Source organism: Rhipicephalus microplus, chromosome 4 (genome assembly GCF_043290135.1).
Source record: "Rhipicephalus microplus isolate Deutch F79 chromosome 4, USDA_Rmic, whole genome shotgun sequence".
NCBI lineage: Eukaryota > Metazoa > Arthropoda > Arachnida > Ixodida > Ixodidae > Rhipicephalus > Rhipicephalus microplus.
Window position 1 is genome coordinate 9,398,009 of NC_134703.1, and position 27,028 is coordinate 9,425,036.

Sequence of the window (27,028 nt, forward strand, 5' to 3'; positions counted from 1 at the left end):
ACGTCTGTGATGATTTCCGGCCAATAGTAGGATGATGACAACCAGCCCAGAGTTTTCTTTACTCCGACGTGTCCGAACTGACAGTGTGCTTTCTGCAGAAGGCCCAGTCGAAGCTTGAGAGGAATGTACACTTTGCGAATTCCTTTACGTGTCACGATAGTGACCCCGTTTTCCGTTGTGTACTTGCAGCGAGAGTGGTCATCCTGGTAAGTTTGGAGTTCTGGTAATGAAAGGAGTCGAACCATAGGGTTTCGAGAAAATGCGTCCGCCTCAATGTTTTCGCTGCCTTTTTGATGTCGAATGTTGACGTCGTACATCGACAGCTTCAAAGACCATTGAAAGAGCCGGCCATGTGGGTTTTCTTTTATGTTTCTGAGCCATTGTAAAGCAGCATGATCGGTGACAACAGTGAATGGTCGTCCATGTAGGTAGCAGTGCCACTTGTCAACAGTGTCAATTATAGCGAGGCATTCGAGCTCTGTAATGGCATAATTTAATTCGTGCGTGAGTAGCTTACGCGAGTGATAGGCAACGGGGTGTTCTTTACCATCGTGATCTCTTTGCTTCAGAACTGCACCTACGCCTACGAACATGCGTCGCAATAAAGAATGCATGGTTTCTCGCAAGAAAAAATTCGTAAAATGGGTTCTTTGGTCAGACAGTATTTCATGTTCTCAAAGGCTTGTTCACATGAGGAATCCCATTCCCATGGTGTGTCCTTCTTCAAAAGCTTCGTAAGTGGGAAAACTATGTCACTGATGTGCGATATAAACTGGCGGTAAACGTTGGTGGTGCCTAAAAAACGCTGAAGCTCTTTCGGGGATTTCGGCCTTGGGAATCGCAATACAGCTTCTATGTTTCTTCGTATAGGCGACACTGTACCGTGCGACACTCTGTGACCCAGATATTCAATAGAATCTTGGGCAAAAGGGCATTTCTCCCATTTAAGTTTTATATTCTCCATTTTTAGGGCATGCAATAGAGCTTGGAGGTGCTGTAGGTGCTCAGTAAATGTGTCGGAGAAGACTACGATATCATCAAAATAATTAACGACATTCTTTAAGTTACGTTTTTTGATAACTGATTTCACAGCTCTTTCGAATGTAGCAGGAGCATTTCTCAAACCGAAAGGCATAACAAGCCACTCATAATGGCCATTCAGCGTGACAAAAGCTGTTTTTGGGATGTTCTCTGGGTTCATTTTTACATGCCAATAGCCTGATGTGATATCCAATGTCGAAAATATTTCGATTTTCCCAGGTAGTCTAGAACATCGTCTATACGTGGAATAGGTTGGTAGTCAGGCACAGTGACAGAGTTAAGCTTTCGATAATCAATGCATAAACGTGTGCGTCCTTCACCTTTTTTCTCTGCAAGAATGACTGGAGCCGCGTATGGGGAAAAAGATGGACGCACTACACCTTGCTTGAGAAGTAAGTCCACTTGCCTGACAATTTCTTCTTTGTCTGCCAGGGAGCATCGATACGTTGGTCTGTGAATAGGCACGTTGTTGCTGAGGGCAATGCAGTGTCGTTCCTCCGCGATACATCCGAAGTCCATCTGAGACTTTGAGAAAATGTCTTCGTAAATGTGAAGCACCTCTCTCAAAGCAGCTTGTTGTGATGGTGGAAGGAGCGTGACATCAACGGCTTCGAGAGGGGTTGTAGCGGCGCTGAGGACACACTTTTGTCTTTGAAAGGAATTCTGCAAAGCTTTGTTGTCTTGAAGCAAAGTCATCGTGTTTAAATCCAATGACAGGTTGAAAAACGAGGCGTTGTCCAGGCCTAGTGAGAATTCAGTCTTTATGCCTGGTAGAACGTGTGCTTGGACTGCCCGCTTTAACTTCCCTATTTCCAACTGTATGTGCACGCGGCCCAAAGTTTTTGTGGTTGAGGTGACTTGTTGGACACTAATACATGAATCCTTGGGCAACTGCAGCTTGAGTTTTTTGAACACAACTTCATTGAATCGGGTAATAGTCGCTCCTGTATCCAGAGTTGCGTTCACCATGTGTCCGTTCACAAGTGCACCAAAACGTAATAATGAGCCTTTGGGCCGCCCTCTTCGTTTCTCTGGTTGTCAGTTAGAGCAGACACCATTTCACGACGAGGGCACTCATTGTTCCAGTGAAACTGATTCGGCAAACCAGCAGATGCACAATGTCGGCACTCACTGTGAGGGGTGCGCATCAATCCTGCAGGGAGCCATGGTCGCGTCGAATGAGGGTCTCGATGCATGAGCTGCCGTTTTGACGAGTGTTGGGAAGCATCTCTGAGGACAGAGTCTTCCGCTTGAAGCGCAGCAGCAAGCCACTTGGCTGGGGTGGTGAGCGTCAATCCTGCGAGGCGCCTTTCGACCTCTTCAGGTACACCATCAGTCAATCCTGATACTATGTGAACGTCTTTTAAGTCTGCAAGAAGACCAAGGTGTGTCTTCTCTTCGTAGTAGTGCCTGATGCGCTGTTCTCTTTTGAGCTTGCAGTGTATTAATTGGCGGAAAGGGTCGCTAACAGGTGCAGAAAATCGTGATATCATGCTTGTTTTGATGCCTTCCCACGTATCTTCTGCGTCGAAAATCTCGGTGAGGTACCAGCGGAATGCCTCACCTTCCAGGTACTCGCTGATGCAGTCGATGTGATCTCGTTCGGACCAGCTGAAGTTGCTCGCCTTCGTTTCGAGGAGGTGCAACCACTTGTCAACAGGGACGTCGTCTTCAGCTCCGGTGTATTTCGGCAGGCTGATCATCTTGTTTGGTGGGCTCATGATGTTGCTGTGGTAGATCCTGTCGACTTACTGTAACGGATGAGACATGGCGTCAGCCAGAACACCAGTTTATTCTGACCCTTCGTCTTCCTTCCCCACATTCACCCGTGAAGCATCATATATATATATATATATATATATATATATATATATATATATATATATATATATATATATATGACGCTATGATGAATGGGCGACGTGGCCTGGCTCATACGCCATCTTTATTCTACTGTCACTTCTTCCTTCTCTACCTCTACTAACCATCACTTGATACGTCACACGATAGTGACAGCAGAATAAAGATGGCGTATGAGCCAAGCCACGTCCCCAATTCATCATAGCGTCACACGGTAGCCACGTCCCCAATTCATCATAGCGTCACACGAGTCGACAGGATGAAGACCTGGCCACCACTCATCAACCTCGACACATCATTCACGAAGCCACCTGCAGTACGCCTCAACTGAATATCGACCAGAGAAGAGGTGATCTCAGGCGCATACAGTTACCGGCACCATGACAGAACCATCGACTGAGCTCGGCATCCCCAAGTACACCGGATCAGCGGACGACGGACCCGTACAGGACTGGTTCAACCTATTCGAGGTCCACGCCGCCGCTGCATCCTGGTCGGAACGGGAAATGATCATCAACTTCACTGACTACATCTCCGGTGAGGCATTCAAGTTTTACCTGACACACATATTCGAAAACGACGAATCATGGCAAAAGATCAGGGAAGAGATGATTACCCGCTTCAAAGAATACAATGAAGACATGTTCATACCTCATCAGCGGAAGGCTTTTCAACTGACCCATCACAGTTACGCGAAGTCTTCCCGCAGTAAGCCTATTTTCCAAACGAGATCTCAGAGAAAATATACCACCATTGTACCATCATATGACTCTTCCGAAAAAACGTCACGCATTCGAACACCGACTGGTAACGTGTACGTCGCAACAGACAAGGTAAAGCGTCCGTATACTGAAAGGAATCTAGAAAATTTCACCAAAAAACTGAACCTAAACCCGCCTTTCCCAAGTGCAATGAAATCGGCATTTTCAACGTGTTCACTGAACCACAACACTTCAGATTTTACAGAACCACCCAAATGCCTTGATGCATCGTGTCACACACAAGGCCCAAATGGTTTCGAGCGTGTGACGGAATTTACGTGTCACGAGCTGGTGAATCCTCGCAATACTGGCCCCCACCCTGACGTTCCCGACCAGGGTCATTCGACAGACACTGTCAGCCTAACTACGCTGCAAAAAGAAAAACATACACCATCAGAACCACCTGAAGCCATGTCTGTTGTGCTCTCATCGTCAAGTGACAACACACATGGGAGTCAAAGCACTGCAGGAATTTCGAATCCACCAACGCCGGCGCATTGTCAACTGACAGAAGCATTTACAATCAAGGATGACTCACAACCATCTTGGGAGCGTTCTCATCAGCCTGTCACGCTGCTTTCATCGCAGGACAAGCCTGGCAGTACAGTGTCGACTACCGACAATATAGTGATCACATCACCATCTAAAGAAAAGCAGACTCATGTTCCTGAAAGAGGCCCATCTGACGAACTTTCACAAGAAGACGAGCAATTTCAACAAAGGCAACTCCACGAACTCCAAGAACTGCAACGGCTACTCGAACAAGAACAACGATCAAGTGAAACCTCCTCACGAGTACACTTGTGGCTGAAAGATCATCAGAGACAACATCAATTAAAGAAGCAAAGATGAAGTCGATGCCTAAGCCATCTTTTCAGAAAGCAACGTCGACAAAGTTTCCTGCACCAGTTCTCAACGCCGTGTTTACGATTCAATAAACTGAGAGAAGGAAGAACTGACAGTAGAATAAAGATGGCGTATGAGCCAAGCCACGTCCCCAATTCATCATAGCGTCACACGAATCGTGTGACGTATCAAGTGATGGTTAGTAGAGGTAGAGAAGGAAGAAGTGCAGAGTAGAATAAACATGGGGTATGAGCCAGTCCACGTCGCCCATTCATCATAGCGTCACACATATATATATATATATATATATATATATATATATATATATATATATATATATATATATATATATATATATATATATATATATATATATATATATATATATATATATATATATATATATATATATATATATATATATATATATATATATATATATATATTGCCACGTTCCATTTCACAAGTTTTTGTTATCGTTCCGAAACACCACACGATTCTCGGCGCAAACCGCGCCTGCAGGTTTCGAGAAGGTTCCGGACTGTAGTAGATCATTTCGATAAAAATCACGCCCACCGTGCGAACGGTACAGATTGTTCTGGAACCTACGCCACCGCCAGCGATAACGCTAGAACATTCGACGGCAAGGGTATAAATGCCGACGCGCTTCGCCGCTTGCCAGTTGTTGATCGAAGGCCGACGCTGCGTTCGCCGCTATCAGTCCGAGACTGCTATCTGTGCAAGACTGCTGCTGTAATTAGACTTTCCCTTTACCGGGCACAGGTTCGCCCAAATAAACAGTTAAATCCCAACACGAAGTTTCCTGTTTTTGGGCACGTCATGACCCCGTGACATCTGGTGGAGGTGCTGCTTCGTTCATGTACCGGACGCCCCCGTCAAGCCGTGAACCCAGCCCCCGTCGCGGAGAAGACACCGACGCCAACCAAGAGCAGCGAACGAGCCGCCGACAGCAAGGTCTCCCACCGAAGTACGGCCTTCTACAAGACAAGGCGCGGAAGACCAAGACCATGACCTCGACTGCAGCAACAATGACAACCGGCGCGTCCCAGCCCGCGATCGTCATTCATCAACCCAGGGAACCACCAATGTTCCATGGCTCATCGTTTGAAGACCCGGAAACCTGGCTAGAAACATACGACCGTGTGGCCGCCCTCAACCACTGGGACAACGAAGAAAAGCTCCGTCGTGTGTACTTCTACCTGGAAGACACCGCAAGGACCTGGCTAGAGAATCGGGAGTCCACGCTCCGAACGTGGGATGTCTTCTGCGGCGCATTTCTGCAAACGTTCGCAAGCGTCGCTCGCAAAGAGAGGGCCGCTGCTCTACTCGAGACCCGGGTTCAGCTGCCAAATGAAAAGGTTAGAATTTTCACAGAGGAGATGACCCGCCTATTGCGTAACGCTGACCCAGACATGCCTGAGGAAAAGAAAGTTCGTTTCCTCATGCGAGGGGTCAAACAGGAGCTCTTCGCGGGACTAATGAGGAATCCGCCGAACACCGTCCAAAAATTTTATCCGAGGCGACCACCATCGAAAAAACGCTGGACATGCGCACCAGACAGTATAATCGTCGCCTGACCCCAGAATGCGCTGCTGCTCAAGCCAGTGACTCCGATGACCTGCGTGAAACGATCCGAGCGATCGTGTGGGAAGAAGAATGGCGATTTGGGCTAGTTGGTTTGAATTCATAGTAATAAGGGCGGCAGCGCGAGCACGAATGTGCTAGAAGAAACAGACAAAGTCGAGGTACGGAAGGCAAAAGAGGACAACACGAGCGCTGACTACCGTGTGGGAAGAGCTGCGCAAACTGTTGCCTTCGGCGCAGCCTCAAGTGGATTCGATCGCCGATGCAATAAAACAAGACTATCTCGTTAGATGACGTCCTTTTTGGTGGTTTCACGACGCTACCTACATTGTGCGAGAAGAAGTCCGGCAATCGCTTCGAATTCCCGAAACACCGCCGCCCGAGCCAGGAACTATGAGCTACGCCGCTGCAGTGCGCCACAACGCTCCTCCCTGTTCACGCCAAAACGCCGCCCCGTCACACTTCCGTCGCCAGACGCCACCGCCGCCACCACCCCAACCAACGTCCTACCGTTCCTCAGCGGGCCAGTGCAGTGCACCGAAAAAAACGGACGTTTGGCGTGCACCTGACAACCGCCCGCTCTGCTACCACTGCGGCGAGGCCGGGCACACATACCGCCGTTGCCAGTACCGACAGATGGGACTGCGTGGCTTCGCCGTCAATGCACCGCGTCCGCAGCCAGGAGATCGGCCACGTGACATCGCCGACTACCTGGCAGGAACTCAATGGACAGCACGAAGTCCTTCCCGTTCGCCGTCGCCCAGCCGCCGCATGTCACCGCACCCCCGGCAGTACTCTGGCCCAACGCGGGGCCGTTCTCTTAGCCCGTATCCGGGAAACGAAGGGCAGCAACCGATGGAGGTGCGGTTGCTGTGCGACGAACTACCGAATATCCTCCGACGACGACGCCGACGCGACGGAGCTTTTTGAACACAACACCAACCAGGCAAAGCCCTGAAGACAAAAGCTGACTTACCGAAGGTGGCCGGACGACGCAACATGGAAGCAGCGGAACAAGCCGACGCAGCCGTGACCCGACGCCACGCCCTAACTGTAATGCGAGACGGCGAACTAGCGACCTCGACGTTCTTATCGACGGCCACACTGTGACTGCTCTCGTCGATACTGGAGCCGACTATTCTGTCATCAGTGGGTCGTTCGCCGCGAAGTTAAAGAAAGTTAGGACAGCTTGGAAAGGCCCTGAAATCCGCACAGCCAGAGGTCATCTCGTAACGCCTGCAGGAATCTGCAGAGCGAGAGTCACCATTAACGGCCGTATTTATCCTACAGACTTCGTAGTCCTACAGCGTTGCTCGAGAGATGTCATCCTTGGCATGGACTTCTTATGCCTCCATGGTGCTGTCATCAACCTAAAAACAAGGTCTATAACGTTATCCACAGAAGAAGCACTACCGCCGCGCACGCCGTCAGGACACCATGCCTTGAATGTGCTGGAAGAACAAGTCACCATTCCGCCTCGCTCAAGCGTCATTATTTCAGTCGGCGCTCCTAAATCACCTGACTTGGAAGGCGTCGTTGAAGGCAGTCAGCATCTGTTGGTCACCCGAAATATTTGCGTCGCAAGAGGAATTGCAAAGCTGCGGGGAGGCAAAGCAATGGTTATGCTCACGAATTTCAGCAATGAGTACAAACATGTGAACAAAGGAACAACGGTCGCATACATCGAAGAAATTGTCGAAGCCACCAGTGCTTTCGCCCTCGCCGATTCTGCGGAACCTGCTCAGAGGAACCAAGCCCCTCCCATAGCTTTCGACGTCAATCCCAGACTTCCAAACGATAAGCAAGAAAAGCTCAAGGCCCTGCTCCTGCAATACGAAGATTGCTTTCCGTCGTCATCGAAAATTCGGCAGACCCCAATCACGAAACATGGAATCATAACCTAAGAACATGCCAGACCACTCCGTCAGAGTCCGTACAGGGTTTCGACGCGAGAACGTGAGGCCATGAAGAGACAAGTTGATGAAATGCTGCGAGATGACATTATTCAGCCGTCCAAGAGTCCGTGGGCATCCCCCGTGGTGTTAGTAAAGAAAAAAGATGGGACCCTACGTTTCTGCGTCGATTATCGCCGCCTGAACAAAATCACAAGAAAGGACGTGTATCCTCTCCCACGAATAGACGACGCCCTTGATCGGCTCCATAACGCCAAGTACTTCTCGTCAATGGACCTCAAGACTGGCTATTGGCAAATCGAAGTCGACGAAAGAGACCGAGAGAAGACGGCGTTTATAACACCGGACGGCCTCTTCGAGTTTAAGGTGATGCCCTTCGGCCTTTGCTCAGCGCCTGCAACTTTTCAACGCGTTATGGATACAGTACTGGCAGGATTGAAGTGGCAGACTTGCCTTGTGTACTTGGACGACGTCGTCGTGTTTTCCTCGAGTTTCGACGAGCATCTTCGGCGCCTTGAAGCTGTACTTCAAGCCATCAAGACGTCCGGACTCACACTGAAGCCAGAAAAGTGCAGATTTGCGTATGAGGAGCTCTTGTTTCATGGGCACGTTATCAGCAAGTCTGGAGTTCGTCCCGATCCACGGAAAACAGCCGCCGTCGCCAACTTCCCGCCGCCCACTGACAAGAAGGCCGTGCGCCAATTTCTGGGCCTGTGCGCCTATTATAGGCGGTTCGTGAAAAACTTCGCCCGCATCGCCGATCCTCTCACTAACCTTACCAAGGCCGACTCGGAGTTCAAGTGGGAAACGCCACAGGAACACGCTTTCCAGGAGCTTAAACATCGCCTACAGACGCCTCCGTTACTTGCCCATTTCGACGAATTCGCCGAGACAGAAATACATACTGACGCAAGCAGCGTAGGTCTTGGCGCCGTCCTTGTGCAGAGGGCTGACGGACTTGAAAGGGTTATTAGTTACGCCAGTCGATCGCTATCCAAAGCAGAAGCAAATTATTCCACAACAGAAAAGGAGTGCCTCGCCATCATCTGGGCTACGCCGAAATTTCGCCCCTACCTCTACGGCAGGCCCTTCACAGTTGTGAGCGACCACCATGCCTTTTGTTGGCTAGCCACCTTGAAGGACCCTCCAGGTCGCCTCGCACGATGGAGCCTGAGACTTCAAGAATATGACATTACTGTCATTTACAAGTCCGGCAAAAAACACTCCGACGCTGACTGTCTCTCTCGTGCGCCTGTCGACCAAACGCTACCCGACGACTCGGATGACGACTACTTCTTGGGAACGATAACTACCGACGCCTTCGCTGAACGACAGCGGGCCGACCCGGAACTTAAAGCCCTAATAGAATACCTCGAAGGCAGGACCGCCGAAGTCCCGAAGGTATTCAAGCGCGCACTTGCGTCGTTCTTTCTACGAAACGGTCTTTTACAAAAGAAAAACTTTTCACCGCTTCGAGCTAAGTACCTCCTTGTGGTGCCTTCAGCTCTGCGACCAGAACTCCTGCATGCCCTGCACGACGATCCGACGGCAGGGCACCTCGGTGTTTCCCGCACGCTCGCGAGGATACAAGAAAGGTACTACTGGCCACGTCTTACTACCGACGTCACTCGTTATGTGAGGACATGCCGGGACTGTCAGCGACGCAAGACACCGCCGACAAAGCCAGCGGGACTTCTGCAGCCAATTGATCCACCTTGCCGACCTTTCCAGCAGATTGGTATGGACCTACTGGGGCCGTTCCCGACGTCGGCTTTCGGAAACAAGTGGATCGTGGTAGCTACCGACTACCTCACCCGCTACGCCGAGACAAAAGCCCTGCCAAAAGGCAGTGCATCCGAGGTAGCTAAGGTCTTCGTCGAAAATATCGTCCTACGTCACGGCGCCCCGGAGGTCCTTATCACCGACAGAGAAACGGCATTCACTGCCGACTTAACTCAAGCGATCTTGGCATACAGCCAAACAAACCACCGCCGGATGACAGCGTACCACCCACAGACCAACGGCCTCACTGAGCGGCTTAACAAGACGATCGCCGACATGCTGTCAGTGTACATCGATGTCGAACACAAGACGTGAGACACCATTCTTCCGTATGTGACCTTCGCATACAACACGGCGGTGCAGGAGACGACGCAGATATCTCCATACAAATTGGTCTACGGAAGGAGTCCGGCAACGACGCTCGATGCCATGTTACCCAACGTCACCGACGAAGAAAACCTCGATGTGAGCGAGTACCTTCAACGCGCCGAAGAAGCCCGACAACTTGCGCGTCTTCGTATCTAGAATCAACAGATGACCGACAGCCACCGTTACAACCTTCGACGACGCTTCGTGGAATACCAGCCCGGTGAACGTGTTTGGGTGTGGACGCCGATACGCTGACGTGGACTAAGTGAAAAGCTTCTGCGACGGTACTTCAGACCGTACAAGGTGGTTCGACGTCTCGGCCCACTTGATTACGAGGTTGTCCCCGACGGCATCACGAACTCTCAACGACGCCGATCGCGACCTGAAGTCGTCCATGTCGCGCGCCTCAAGCCGTTTCATGCACGTTAACAAACTGAAACAGTGTTTTTTGTATTATTGTTGTATTGTAATTTATTCATTATACTTTCTTGCATTATTATTGTACCTTCATCTTTAGTTGAAGCATCGGGACGATGCCTTTTTTCAGAGGGGGGCAATGCCACGTTCCATTTCACAAGTTTTTGTTATCGTTCCGAAACACCACACGATTCTCGGCGCAAACCGCGCCTGCAGGTTTCGAGAAGGTTCCGGACTGTAGTAGATCATTTCGATAAGATCACGCCCACCCTGCGAACGGTACAGATTGTTCTGGAACCTACGCCACCGCCAGCGATAACGCTAGAACATTCGACGGCAAGGGTATAAATGCCGACGCGCTTCGCCGCTTGTCAGTTGTTGATCGAAGGCCGACGCTGCGTTCGCCGCTATCAGTCCGAGACTGTATTTCTGTGCAAGACTGCTGCTGTAATTAGACTTTCCCTTTACCGGGCACAGGTTCGCCCAAATAAACAGTTAAATCCCAACATGAAGTTTCCTGTCTTTGGCCACGTCACGACCCCGTGACAATATATATATATATATATATATATATATATATATATATATATATATATATATATATATATATATATATATATATATATATATATATATATATATATATATATATATATATATATATATATATATATATATATATATATATATATATATATATATTGTTACGCACAAGGAGGACCAGGACGTGTACGGCTGAAGGGGGCCGTTTATTTTGGTCGCGAAGAGAAGCGCCGGAGCGGCCAACAGGTTGATGATCGCCGTCCCGTCGTCTTCTTTCTTCCTGCAGCTTGGGGCAGCCAGCATGTTCACCCATCTTCGTTTTCTTCCAAGGAATGCGTAACATTCCTCCCCTCGCAGACGAAGCCCGCCGGGCGAGGTAACCGATTCACCTTGGTGTGTACAACTTCAGTCGAGCGGCATGGACTGCTTGGGTTTTAGCGGCTCTTCTACCACTTCTCGTGAGGTGAGCTATTGTGTATGTGACTTCCGTGATTTTGTCGAGAACAACAAACGGTCCGTTGTATGTGGCCAACAACTTTGGGCATAACCCGCGTCTTCGTACCGGAGTCCACAGCCACACTAAGTCGCCTGGGTGGTAAGTTAGAGGCCGGTGGCGGACGTCATAGCGTACCTTCAATTTTTCCTGTGATGCCGAAGTGCGTAGACGAGCAATACGACGCGCTTCTTCTGCAAGGCAGAGGATTTTGGTGACTGAGAGGTTCTCGTGCGCCGAGAATGGCAAAACTGTGTCGAGTGTGTGCCGCGGCGGTCGTGCGTACATCAAGAAAAAGTGCTATAGCCTGTTGTCTCGTGCTTAGCGGTGTTGAACGCGTACGTTATAAATGGTAGCACGTCATTCCAGTTTTTGTGGTCGGATGCCACATACATAGAGAGCATGTTTACAATTAATCGGTTGGTGTGCTCCGTGAGCCCATTTGTTTGCGGATGGTATGGTGACGAGTGACGAAGGCGGGAGTCACTCAATAGAAGCAGCTCTTCTACTATGTCTGCCGTAAATTGTCGCCCACGATCACTGAGGATCACGTGAGGTGGGCTATGTCGGAGGATAACGTGCTGCAGCAGGAACACAGAGACGTCGCTGGCAGTTGCGGTTGGTATGGCCGCCGTCTCGCAGTAGCGCGTGAGGTAATCGACACATACAATTATCCAGCGATTGCCCTTAGCCGACTTTGGAAAAGGGCCCATGAGGTCAATGTCCACCTGTTGGAAAGGTGTGCTTGGACGTGGGAACGACTGTAGAAGACCAGCCGGAGCAGTAGACGGGCGTTTGTGGCGTTGACACTGTGTGCAGCTGGCCACATACGCCTCGACTGACTGTCACATTCCTGGCCAATAAAAGCGTTCCTTAGCACGGTAAAGCGTCCGCGCAGAACCTAAATGTCCGGACGTAGGATCGTCGTGCATCACACCTAAAATCGCTGTCCGAAGAGTTTCTGGCACTACCAGGAGGAAACGTGCGCCAGTGCTGGAAAAGTTCTTCTTATATATGAGTCCGTTGCGTACACAGAAATGGCATGCCGTAGGAGCTGTGCAAAGCGATGATAGCCTGGTGTCCTTTCGCTGTTCATCTTTGAAAGTACTGAGGTCGGGAAACTTTGGTGACACAGAAGCTACGAGGTGATCGAGGTCATCGGCGTCACACTCTGTAGTGCTCAGTGGCATGCGCGAAAGGCAATCTGCGTCGGCGTGTCGTCGACCACTTTTGTACGAGACTATGAAGTTATACTCTTGGAGCCGTAGTGCCCAGCGCGCTAGACGGCCGCAAGGATCCCGAAGGTTGACGAGCCAACACAATGAGTGGTGGTCGGTGACGACTGTAAAAGGGCGTCCATATAGGTAAGACCGAAACCGCTGAATCGCAAATACTACCGCGAGGCATTCTTGTTCTGTGACAGTGTAATTTTGCTCGGGCCTACTCAAGGAGCGACTTGCGTATGCAATCACATGCTCGCGGTTACCATAGCGTTGAACTAGGACGGCACCAATTCCTATACCGCTGGCATCTGTGTGCAGTTCGGTTGGAACTGATGGGTTGAAGTGTTGAAGAACAGGCCGCGACGTCAGGAGGAACTTAAGTTGACGAAAAGAGGAGTCGCACTCCGGAGTCCACTCGAAGGGAGTAGTCTTCCGTAGCAAACATGTCAGCGGATACGCGACATCGGCAAATGTAGGTATAAAGCGGCGAAAATAGGAGCAAAGCCCCAAAAAACTGCGGAGCTCCTTCACAGAGCGCGGCACATTGAATGCTTCAACGGCTTCTGTCTTCTGGGGATCTGGACGGATGCCCTCCTGATCGACTAGGTGCCCGAGAACAAGGGTTTGTCGGTCTCCGAAGTGGAATTTCTTTGAGTTAAGAACAAGGCCAGCGTTTCTTATGCAAGTCAGTACAGTATCCAGACGTGAATTGTGTTCGCTGAAGGTGCGGCCAAAGATGACGACGTCGTCGAGATAGCACATGCAAATGCTCCACTTCAAGCCACAAAGAACAGTGTCCATAAATCGCTTGAACGTCGCCGGCGCGTTGCACAGTCCAAATGGCATCTCGTTGAATTCTAAAAGGCCGTCAGCGGTTACAAAGGCTGTCTTTTCTTTATCTTCAGGACGCACGGGAATTTGCCAGTAGCCCGACCTTAAGTCTACAGAGGAAAAGTAAGAGGCCGAATGCAGACAGTCTATGGCATCATCAATACGTGGAAGTGGGTACACGTCTTTTTTTGTTACAGCATTCAATCGGCGATAATCGACGCAAAATCTCCAGGATCCGTCTTTCTTTTTAACGAGAATTACTGGAGCTGCCCATGGACTTACCGACTCTTGAATGATACCGTTTTCAATCATTTCGTTCACCTGCTCATTAATAATCTGCTGCTCGGATGGCGAAACACGGTATGGCTTTTGTCTAACCGGATTGGCCAAACCCGTGTTGATAGTGTGACATGTCCGAGAAGCAGGGTTTAGGGGCGCTTTGTCTTTCTGCGCAAAGTCGAATGCAGAGACGTGCTTCGAAAGTACATTGACCAATGTTCGGCGTTCACTTGTGCTCAGCGACTTATTCGCCATTGACAGAAGAGTCGTTTCGAAACTGTGACTACGATGCTCTTCCGGCGCATCTATAAGCTCGTTCACCAGTAAGGCCTCGTGTTGTCCACTCACGACGGCTAACTTTAGACCATCTGGTAACATCACGGGTTCTGTAGAGCAATTGACAGTCCATAAACCAGCGCGTCCACGTCTGATCGACACCACACAATGTGGGATCAACACATTCTTTTTCATGCAGTTGGTGTACACTGGTTCTACGTTTACATCAAAGTTGGCGCAATAGCTGTCGCTGCAACCAACAGGTACACGAACGGTTGATAACGGTGGTATGATAGTGTCGCCACAGACACACAATGCCGTCTCACCATCCACAGGGTTTTGCAAGAGTGCTGGCGGAACGTGATTACTCAAGACTATTGTCCCTGTGCGGCAGTCGACAGTCGCACCACACTCCCTCAAAAAGTCCATACCCAAAATAACATCATGTGTCGCCTGCGGAATAATCACGAACTCCGTTGGGATAACGCAGCCTCCGAGAAATACGTTAGCTTGACACACACCAACAGGATGCAGTGCCTCACCACTCACTCCGCAAAACTTCGCAGCTTGATTCCACCTAAATAAAACCTTCCGCCCCAAGGTATCTTTAAAACACGCACTCATGACCGAAATGGTTGCCCCAGTATCCACCAAAGCCATCACAGGCACACCGTCAACAAAAACACGTACTTTGTTCTTGAGCATCAACACAGGAGGTATTTCTGATATTAGCACGTCTCCGGCGACCTCACCTCCATCGGCCGCGCTTGCTAGTTTTCCTGTGGCAAAGAAGACGTGTTGCGGCGCCGTGGTGAAGAAGAACGGGAAACACGAGGCGGTGGAGTCGTCAAGCTCCTGTCAGATGTAGGGGAGTGGTTCCGGAAGCTGCGTGTCCAGTAGTCGTCGTGAGGCAGCAGGTGTGTTGCATTAGGGTCGTCGTACGGTCGATCAGACGATCGTGTGAAGTGTTGTGGTGGGCCATAGTACGTTGCTCGCGGGTCATCGCGAAGTTGTTTGGAAGGCCGTGCAAAGTGTGGTGGGTAGCCATACCGTGGGGCTACACGTCGACGGTTGCAAAATCGCGAAATATGTCCTGGTACACCACAGGAGTAGCAAACTGTGAGAGGTCGAAACTCTCTTTGTTCGTCAATGAATCGAACATCGTCTTCTCTGGCGGAGTGGGTCGGTTCGTTCCGTATATCATAGGGATAGACCAGGCGTCGCGAAGAAGGCGGACGCTGGGGGCGTCGGTCATGGCGAGGAGCTGGAAACCGTGGTGCTCTCCTTGGCTGTGAGGGTGCGCTGTACTCAGCAGCTGCTGCACTAACCATCGATCGCCAAGGGGTCGTAGAAGGCGGCGGCGCAGTCACAGCCTCACGTGGCACATATACCGAATGTTGGTCGTTTACAGAATGGTGATCAACTGCTGAATGCGTCTGTTCTCTATAGCGAAAAAGTTCTTTGCGAACAATCTCTCGAATCGTCGAGGACAGGTCTGGGCAAGTGCTCGTGTCGATGCTGGCAACCGTTGTAACATTTGTGAGCCGGCCGAACTTTGGAGCAATCCTGCGCATTTTCAGCTGTTCGAAAGTTCGGCAATGCCGAATCACGTCGGATACCGAGCTCAGGTGCTCTTTTCCGATGAGAAAATTATATACATATTCGGCTATGCCTTTCAGCAAATGCCCTACTTTGTCGTCTTCTGACATCTGATCATTGACCACCTTGCAGAGCTTCAGCACATCCTCTATATACGTGGTACATGTCTCACCTGGAAACTGCGCGCGTTGAGACGATGTCTGCTCTGCCCGCTTCCTTTTGACGCTCGAGTCGCCGAAACACGCTTTCAGCTCTGCAACAAAAACGTCCCACGTCGTCAGTGTGTCCTCGTGGTTTTCGTACCACACGAGCGCAGTATCCGTAAGGCAAAAGACCGCATTGCTGAGCTGAGCGGCAGCATCCCAGCCGTTGGACTTGCTGACTCGCTTGTACTGGACGAGCCACGCGTCGACATCCTCTCCCGATTTTCCTCCAAAGAGTGGCGGGACTCGGTAGTAGGGCACGGAACCCATTGGAGTTGGCCTTGAAGTGTTAGATGGCTGATCTTGGGCCATTACGATCGGCGCAGGCGGGAGTCCGGCAAGGCGGCGGCTGCGGCGTAGTCAAGGTAGTGAAGCTCCCGTCGTTGGGCTTGTCTTACCCAGCACGCTTCCACCAATCTGTTACGCACAAGGAGGACCAGGACGTATACGGCTGAAGGGGGCCGTTTATTTTGGTCGCGAAGAGAAGCGTCGGAGCGGCCAACAGGTTGATGATCGCCGTCCCGTCGTCTTCTTTCTTCCTCCAGCTTGGGGAAGCCAGCATGTTCACCCATCTTCGTTTTCTTCCAAGGCATGCGTAACAATATATATATATATATATATATATATATATATATATATATATATATATATATATATATATATATATATATATATATATATATATAAATATATATATATATATATATATATATATATATATATATATATATATATATATATATATATATATATATATATAATAGATTATATATTATTGCTTGATTGATTATATATATATATATATATAATAGATTATATATTATGTGCCAACGGAATCTATATATATATATATATATAGATTCCGTTGGCACAAAAGCCAACGGAATCTTTCACCAGCTACATTGAAGACATCATTGGACTTTGCAACCGACTGAACACCACCATGCCCGAGTCGGAGAAGATTCAACACATCCTCAAAGGGATAAATGACGGTGCATATCAGCTGCTCCTCGCCCGTAATCCTGCCACCGTTGCAGAACTTGTTACTTTGTGTCAAAGTTTCGACAAGTTGAGCAAGCAGCGCGCCCTGACTCGGCCATTTTCCTCACACGCCGACTCGCTCTCCAGTCTCCCTTCCGTTCCCGACCACGCACCAACCCTGCAAGAGATTAAAGACTTCGTGCGTGAAGAAGTAGCTCGGCAACTGTCGTTGATTCCCTTCACGCAGCAGCCGCCGTCCTCTCGTCTGCCCTCACCACTCCGCGACGTTATTGCCGAAGAGGTAGCTCAGGCTGTTCCCGTCGCTGCCCACCAGCCACCTGTGGCCGTGACTGTTCCCCATGCGCCGGCTATGCAGCCCGGGGCCGCGCCTCTTACTTATGCCCAGGTAGTACGCAGCAGACCCCGCCAGCAGCTTTTGCCACCCATGCCTGCAGTTGCTCCCCACTCTACCCCTCTTTCGACACCTTGGGCTGCACCGCGAGTCAGCAATTCCTGGCGCACTCCTGACAATCGACCGATCTGCTACGCCTGCGGTACACCAGGACACGTGGCACGATATTGTCGCCGTCGCTTCCAACCACTCCACGACGCTACTCGGCCGTTACCGCATGACCCACAGCCCATGCACATACCTGCTCCCTATCCCTCACCGCAGTATGGATACACTAACTTTCCTGAGTCTCGGTCGCACCAACCTCAAACTCACTCTCCCCGCTCCCCATCTCCTCGCAGGCGATCACTGTCCCCAATGCGTCTTAGACCCGCTTCCTCCAACCGGGAAAACTGAACGCCGCAGTTCCAGAGGCAAGAACTGCGCCGTCGTCGAAATGCTCAAGTCCTCGCACTTCACCAGCTAACGTCGTCGCTATATCTGTCGATGGTGTTTCTACCTTTGCCCTCGTCGACACAGGTGCTGCCGTTTCTGTTATAGCCGCCCAGCTCTGCCGCTCCCTACGCAAAGTGACCACGCCGCTCTCTGGACTATCGCTTCGTACAGCTAGCGCACAACAAGTTCGACCTCTTGGCACCTGTACGGCCCGCATATTCATCCAAGGCTCTATGTACGTTGTCGAGTTCATCGTCCTTTCGGTATGCTCGCATGACGTTATCCTCGGGTGGGACTTTCTGTCAAATCATCATGCCATCATCGACTGCGCACGCGCTGAAGTTCAATTTTCGCACCTGTGTGACGAACCTTTGCACGAAACCCTTGAGCGGTCGCCAAAACTTGTCGTGCGTGAGGACACTGAAATTCCGCCAGCCTCTCTTGCCGTTGTCCCGGTTTGCTGCGATGACTATAACGATGCTACAGTAATGTTTACACCTTCCGACATTTTCATGAGCCGCAGAGCCGTTTCCTTGCCTTTCGCTACACTCGACGTCACTGCGGGCCGAAGCAATATTTTCGTCCACAACCCCCTTTCTGCACCGCTTACGCTACTTGCCGGCGAATGTCTCGGTCGAGTGGAGTACCTCGATTCCTCTTTATTCCTTAACATGCCAGACGAATCGTGCAGTAGCGCCTCGACCGAACTTCATGCCCTTTCCCCACTGGAGTGCTCATCGAGTGACACCTTCTCGAGTTCCATCGCCGACACCTTAAGTGCCCATGAACGCGCCGAGCTTCTTAATCTCCTCCAGCACTTCGCGAATTCATTCGACGTTTCTCAGCCGCAATTGGGTCGGACTTCCGCAGTGCACCACTACATTGACACCGGTTCGCACCAGCCATTGCGTCAAAGACCGTACCGTGTCTCTGCTGCAGAACGTCACGTCATCAACGACCAGGTCGAAGAGATGCTACGCCGTCGCGTTATTCGACCATCGCACAGTCCTTGGGCATCTCCTGTCGTTCTAGTTCGAAAAAAAGATGGATCGATTCGATTTTGCGTCGACTACCGGCGATTAAACAAGGTGACGCGGAAAGACGTCTATCCATTACCGCGCATAGACGACGCCCTTGACAGCCTACAAGGAGCCGAATTCTTCTCCTCCTTAGACTTACGATCTGGATACTGGCAGGTTCCTATGGCAGAAGCTGATCGCCAGAAAACTGCGTTCATTACACCAGATGGCCTGTACGAATTTAACGTAATGCCATTTGGTCTTTGTAATGCTCCTGCCACGTTTGAACGGCTCATGGACAACACACTGCGTGGACTGAAGTGGTCTGTGTGTCTATGCTACCTCGACGACATTGTCGTTTTCTCTCCCGATTTTCCTACGCATCTGCTTCGGCTCCAACTGGTTCTGACGTGTTTAACCAACGCTGGGCTCCAACTGAACCTTAAAAAGTGCCGCTTCGCCGCGCGAGAGCTGTCCATCTTAGGGCACATCGTCTCCAAGCATGGTGTTCGACCCGACCCTGCAAAACTGCGAGCAGTCGCTGAGTTCCCGAAACCTACTACACTGAAAGAATTACGCAGTTTTGTCGGACTATGTTCGTACTTCCGGCGCTTCGTGCGAAATTTCGCATCGATCATGTCACCACTGACCAACCTCCTACGCGGTGATGCAGACCTTTCATCCTGGTCTTCTGACTGCGACGTCGCGTTTGCCACGCTCCGTAGTCTGCTAACATCTCCTCCAATTCTTCGGCATTTCGATCCAACAGCTGCAACGGAAGTTCACACAGACGCTAGTGGGGTTGGTCTAGGCGCCGTCCTCGCCCAACGCAAGCCGGGCTACTCCGAATACGTCGTCGCTTATGCGAGTCGCACACTTACTAAAGCTGAGGCCAATTACAGCGTCACTGAAAAAGAGTGCTTGGCGCTAGTGTGGGCGCTTCGCAAGTTCCGCCCTTATTTGTACGGTCGCCCATTCGACCTGGTAACGGACCACCATGCACTTTGTTGGCTCGCCACATTGAAAGACCCTTCTGGCCGCCTAGCTCGGTGGGCACTGCAAATCCAGGAGTACGACATTCGTGTCATCTATCGCAGCGGACGCAAGCATTCTGACGCCGACGCCCTGTCGCGTTCGCCTTTACCTCCCGACTCGGCCTGCGGAACCACTGGTATCTCCATCGCATCTCTCGACCTCGACTCCTTTACCAGTGAACAACACAAGGACCCGTGGATCGCTTCTCTTTTTAACTGTCTTTCTGGATCGTCAACCACTGCGGTACCACGATCTCTCCGACGTCAAGCTGCTCATTTCGCCATTCGTGATCGGCTACTACACCGACGCAACTACGCCCCCGAAGGTCGTAAGTGGCTCTTGGTTGTCCCGCGCAGCTTGCGATCACAAATCTGCGCCTCCTTTCACGACGATCCCCAATGTGGTCATGCCGGAGTTTTCAAAACTTACGAACGCATTCGCCATCGCTTCTACTGGCGCGGAATGTATAATTTCGTTCGAAAATTCGTTATGGGCTGTCCTGACTGTCAACGTCGCAAATCACCGCCTTTCCACTCGTCCGGTGCGCTTCAACCGCTTCCGTGCCCTGCCAAACCTTTCGATCGGATCGGAATTGATCTCTATGGCCCTCTACCGACAACATCAGATGAAAATCGGTGGATTATAGTCGCTGTGGACCATTTAACACGCTACGCTGAGACCGCCGCCCTTCCAAGTGCCACTGCGCGGGACGTAGCATCCTTCATCCTTCATCGCTTCATATTACGACATGGTGCACCTCGAGAACTACTAAGCGATCGAGGTCGAGCCTTTCTATCAGAAGTCGTCACGTCTCTGCTTTCTGAATGCCATGTTGTTCATCGCAAGACCACGGCATACCACCCGCAGACTAACGGGCTCACGGAAAGATTTAACCGCACCCTTGGCGATATGCTCGCCATGTATGTGACATCCGATCATACTAACTGGGATCGCATTCTTCCATTCATTACGTTCGCATATAACACCGCGGCACAGTCTACCACTGGATTTTCACCTTTCTTTCTTCTTTATGGACGCGAACCATCCCACACCATCGATACTCTCCTTCCATACCGTCCTGACGCATCCGAATGCCCATCTGTGTCCGAAGCTGCCCGAAATGCGGAAGAGTGCCGTGAACTCGCACGCACCTTTACGTCTCGAGAACAACAGCGCCAGAAAGAAAACAACGTCGACTCTTCACAAAGCCCCAGCTATTCCCCGGGATCACTTGTATGGCTGGCTGTTCCTTACCAAACCCCCGGCATTTCCTCAAAACTCGTTCCAAAGTACGAGGGCCCATACCGCGTTTTGGAGCGAACCTCGCCGGTGAATTTTCTCATCGAGCCACTTTCCCCATCTGACGACATGTGCCGGCGTGGACGTGACATCGTCCACGTCGCCCGCCTTAAGCCATATTATAGCCCTCTGCCTCCAGACTCTTAGGTCGCCAGGATGGCTCTTTTTCGGCGGGGGCAAATTGTGAAGAAGAAAGAGCGTCTTTGGCAAGCAACATCGCCACCGCTTGGGTACTGGGTGCTGGGCTTCGCTCGCTCGGCTCGTGCTGATCATCGCCGGCATCTGCTTGACCGTTGCTCTTGCACGATCGTGTTTCTTCGTAGGACCACCGTCGCAACAGTCGTCAATAAACCCTTTTTCAGTATATATATATATATATATATATATATATATATATATATATATATATATATATATATATATATATATATATATATATATATATATATATATATATATATATATATATATATATATATATATATATATATCTGCTGCTTCTGTCATGGTTTCCAGAGTCTTGCAGTTACTCTCCCGTGAGAAGAGCGCCAGCTTACTGCTGCAGTTCACCATGAATTGCTCGGCTACAACCAAGTCACGGACAGAATCGAAATTCCTCTCTATCTGAGACATTTTTATCCACCTATCAAAGAAACTTTGGAGTCTTGTGGCATACTGTCTTTCAGTTCGGCTGTCTTCGGGCTTGCTCTTCCGGAATTTCTCACGGTAGACATCAGCCGTGAAGTGAAAACGCTGGAGCAGCTCCAATTTCACTTTGTTGTATGACAGGGAATGCTCCGTTGACAATCGTCCAAATACTTTCAGAGCCTCTCCACTAATGCCCAAACTAAGAGCAGTGGCCAACTTTTCCCGTGACCAATCTGGACCTGTCGGCACTCTCTCGAACCTGTTCAGGTAGGCGTCGAGGTCGTCTCTTTGCTCGTTGAAAATTGGTATAAAGTTGTGGGGGTTCACTACCGCAGACGCACTCCTTTGGATGCCCGTGTCAGCCACTGTAGGCTCACCGACAGCGGCCTCAGCTTCTCTCAGGCGCAGTTGCAGTGTCCTTTATTCTATCTCTAAGTGTCGCTAACTTGCTTCTCGGCTTTGGCTGTCCGTTTGAGATACTCGAAGACGTAGCTGTAAACTTCGGCCTTCCTGCTCCAACTGTTCTTTCTTCGCGTCTCTCTCCGCGGCTCGTTCATCGCGCTCACGCGCTTCTCGTGCGTCAAACCATGGGTGCGGCTCTGCTTCTTTCAACCACATGCGCTGTGCCAGCGTCGTACACTCTCGCGAGCCAATTTTCCTTTTTTCGTCATCATTAGGCAAATCTACTGTGGTGTCGAACGCTCACGTCCTGTCGAATCGGACGCCAATTTGTTACAGGTTTGGTGAACGAAGCCCGCCGGGTCAGCTGTGAAACGTTACTCTCGGACAAGAAAACGAAGTGAGCGTCTGATTTGCATAGAAAAAACTAGATTTGTACAAACAAAAAAACTCGAAAAGAGCATGATAGAATAAACAAAAGGTAAACTGACAAGCACGACCAGACAGAATATCGACGCAGTTCTCGTTCATGAGGGGAATCCTCTACTAGTGTAAACGGTCTTTCGTGTACAGTCGGTAAAGTTCTTGTGTTAGAGTGCGCGGATGCGCAAAGAGACAGACACGGCTCACCAGCGGTTCACGCCCATGAACAGTCCGGTAAGGAAGCCTCCGTGGTGAAAGTACACAAGCTCGGGCCCATAGCCCAACGGCTCACTCCCTTTCCCGGTAGACGACCTCATCTGCGGCGCCGTCTTCTGCTTGAACATCAGAACCAGGTCGTGCGAGCAACTCGCCAATAGACTCGGTGGTTAAGTGGTCACCAGGACCCCGTGATTGTCGTAGCTGGCTAGGTGGATGTCTTGAAGCCTGGGTACCCGCACTCGTTAAGCTCACACGCCGCACCCTAGCCACGTTGGTTGGTTGGTTGTTCCTCAGAGTCCTGGCGCAACTCTCCAAGGGGAATCGGCCATGAAACGAACGGTACCTACTTTCTGAGATCAAATTGTTTTACCAGCAGGGATTTTTATAAAGGGATGTTTAAACAATGAACAGATTGGTAAACGGTGGATTAGAAATAGAAAAAAATAGAGGTAATAAAAAGGAAACCCAATAAGCTGATAATGTTTGAAATAAAGTGTATTTATGACCCAGCTTAACATCCTATTAGTTTTGATGCCTTTAAAAATCGCATACGGCTTCGCAAACGTGCCTGAGGCTGAATACTTTGTCAGTTGCTCCAAAGGAAAGGACCACCGTAAAGAATCAACTTAAAGCTAACCTACGGAGAGGTTCTTCTAACTGTCCTTTTTTTTATTCGTAAATAACCCACATGTTAAGACAAAATGATGCAAATATTCACTCACATTTCAGTGGAGGCATAGAGGAAACTGTGCCAGACCAGACCTGTGTAAATATATTTTAAGAGAGGGGGGGGGGGGGGGGGGGGCTCGGCATCGTAGTCTCGTAATTGATATCTCCGCCATTCTAGAGGAGCCCCATCAATTTTTCCAGGGGTATTTAAGATGAGAAAACAGAGAGAGAAATAAATAAAAGGAAGAGACAGTGAGCGTAACCTGGAAGAACTGGATTTCTCCCTGTCCAGGGGGGGGGGGGGGAAGGGCCGGAAAGAGGATGAGAAAAATCAGATGTATACTTAAGATAGTACTTAAGATGAGAAAAATCAGAAACCCGAACGAGCAGGTAGCGGTCGGCAGGCCACCGTGCGTAGAGGTTCTTAAAGGAAAAAATGGCATGATATCCTGGGGGTGAATGATGGAGAGGGGGGCGAAGCATCCATCTGTCCATTCGTTCTTGCTTCCATTCGTCCATGCGTCTGTCAGTGTGACCATCTGTGCGTGCGTCTGTTTGTGCGTCCTCACGTCCATCCGTGCATACATCCCTGTGCTCATTCCTGCATCCGCCCCTGCGTCCGTCCATGCGTACATCCGTCCGTGCAGTCATCCGTGCGTCCGTCCATGCATCTGTCTGTGTGTCCGTTTGTACATCTAGTAAACACTCCAAGTACTACCATCTCGCATCTTTTCATCATATATTCAGCATATAGAAGCACCGCCATCCAGCGGACATTCCAAGGACTAAACGAGAGGGGGTACACGCACACTTTCTTACGGCTTGCACTTCTTGTCTACTTCAACCACCTCGAGTTTATGGTATACACTAGTTCACTGTATTCATGGCCGAGCGAGTATAATCTAGCAACCTTTTCTTGTCAAATAGTGTTCAATGTACATGCCAATGGCTGCTAATTGGGAAAGAGAGACAGGATAATTTGGTTTTTAATTAACGCGCACGCTGTGAATTTTTATTGTTTAACAACGCACAGGAGAATTCTCCCACCAGCACCACCTTGCAGGTCAAAGCGTGAGACTGCTTACGTACTGCGACTACGACGAGAGATGAACGGATGCCGCTTTAAGGAGGTTCGCCCCTAAAAAAGGAAGGTATGACCGCGGTGCTGTTACTGCCTCTCTCAGTGTAGAACACCTCCACTGAAATAGTTTTGGCGAGTTAAGCTTTCAACCGGAATGGTGGCATGTTTTTTTCGCTCCTGCTTTCCGTGTTGAAAAAACGTGCACCATGAGAATGGTGGATTCTACCATCCACCATTTTGGTGGATTATGGTGCTGGAAATGTTGGTGGTACGTTGTGTATGGTGGCGTATGGTGGAGCGCATGTTGTGCTCTAGCCGATAATGCTGGAGTGCGAAGCAGCGTGAGAACCATCGTGATGAGCTGCCACTAAAGGAATAATAAAAATAATTGTCTGAAAAACAACGTTGAAAGCGCGCGTGAAAAAAAAAGGTCTGACTGCGCGGATTCGAATTTACCAACTTCGGATTTCCAGCTGACCACACTAACTATTGTGCCATGCCGACAGATGGCAACTTCGGTGTTAAAGAAGTGGTCAACTCACAAACTCACTGTTTAACTTTACTTTTGTTTGTCGCTTACTCGATTAGATGGGATCTGCACCTGCTACTAAAATTCGCACATTTGATAAACACAAAGAACTGCTGCCTGTAACGATTGCCACTGCGATATTGGCAACAGCGCTTTGTTTTTGTTACAATTTACAACCGCAAGAAAGAAACAACTCAGTGCAATGGAGCAGGTAGAGTTTATCGGCGGCTACTGCCAAGTTTAATATCCGTTTCTTGCTTCTTCCAAATGGCGATATCTATTCAGGCTTTGTGATGCTTTTCAAATGTGATGCTTTTGTGATGCTTTGTGATGATATTTCAAACCGCTGCTGCTGGTTTGAAATATATTTCATCCGCAGCCTCGTCGATACGGCGTCTCTCTTCCGTAACAATATCATCGCGCACAGCTACATCCAGCGTCATGCTCCGCCGTGGTGGTCTAGTGGCTAAGGTACTCGGCTGCTGACCCGCAGGTCGCGGGATCAAGTCCCGGCTGTGGCGGCTGCATTTGCGATGAAGGCGGAAATGTTGTAGGCCCTTGTACTCAGATTTGGGTGCACGTTAAAGAACCCCAGGTGGTCAAAATTTCCGGAGCCCTCCACTACGGCGTCTCTCATAATCATATGGTGGTTTTTGGACGTTAAACCCCACATATCAATCAATCAACCTCAGAATCACAATGTGATTGTGAAAGACGCCGCAGCAGAGAGCTCTGGAAATGTTTACCACCCAGTTTTGTTCAACGTTCACGAACATAACACAGTGGACGGGCATCTAGCGTTTCGCCTCCACTGTTTAACGTGACCGTGAACAAGGTAACTTTGCTTATAAATGGTGTTTGCTGTCGTATGGAGTAGCACGGTCCTGAAAGACGTCCTTATTTATGCGAAGACTATCGCATCACATCAGTGGGTTCCAGGAATCTGGGCGTAAATCGTCCAATTCGGCATAGACGGGGTGAAGCGGCTGATTTAAAACTCACCTGAGGCAAGTCGGCCTTCTTTCAGATGACATCAAAATGAAAATACAAGGCAGGTAAGTCAAGAGGCTCCTCAGTGGCGCAGTTGCGCCTATGAACGGATGCTTGAGGAGCAGGTCAAAAACACCGAAAAATGCTGTCCATTATCTTAGCATAATAAGAAAGCTTGCAGTGGAGCTGTAAGTGGATGCACGCCGGGTAAGGCCGACAAATTGTTCCCAACAATAATATTTGCAATATTGCGAACCAATAGCCTACTTGGTACTCCATCTTTTGAAGAAATTTCTTATTTTCATTTCGCACAGGTAGAAACAATAGGCGACGCATATATGGTTGTCTCTGGCTTGCCTGTCAGAAATGGCATCATGAATGCACGTGAGATTGCCCGGATGTCACTTGCGCTCCTCAAGCAGGTGCTTTCATTCAAGATTCGGCATCGACCTGGAGAGCAGCTGAACCTACGCATTGGAATTCATACTGGTATGTGCTAAATTTCATTCATCACTCGATAAAAAGTACTTTGTCGAATAATATATTGGCCTCACAAGGTCGTAGTAGGTGATGCTATGATTTCTTTCCATGGTCCAGTACAGTGCAAAATGTTATAGAGAGTTTGTTAATGGGCCTTTTCCTAGTCTGAACAGCACCTGAAGTGGAGACCACCAAAATCAAAACTGGTGGGTCTCGGACTCCGAGATCGCCCTCCGCATGGCGGTAGGAACTCTCTGAGGCCTGCATTCGCGCTTCTCATTGGGGAAAACATTTGCATGTTTGCGGCACCAGATGTCGCTTGGTCCACACGTGTCGTCACATTTTGGCCACCAAAAATTATGGCGTGT

General features: G+C 49.8%; 1 protein-coding gene across 1 annotated transcript in view; it reads left to right on the forward strand.

Annotated features, from left to right (window-relative positions):
• The window catches only part of LOC119171523 (atrial natriuretic peptide receptor 1), a 770,478-nt gene that overhangs the window by 628,890 nt on the left and 114,560 nt on the right, over window positions 1-27,028 (forward strand). Inside the window, exon 18 of the mRNA XM_075892139.1 lies at window positions 26,495-26,669. Within this exon, the coding sequence (XP_075748254.1) occupies window positions 26,495-26,669 (175 nt within the window). The remainder of the gene's footprint in view (window positions 1-26,494; window positions 26,670-27,028) is intronic.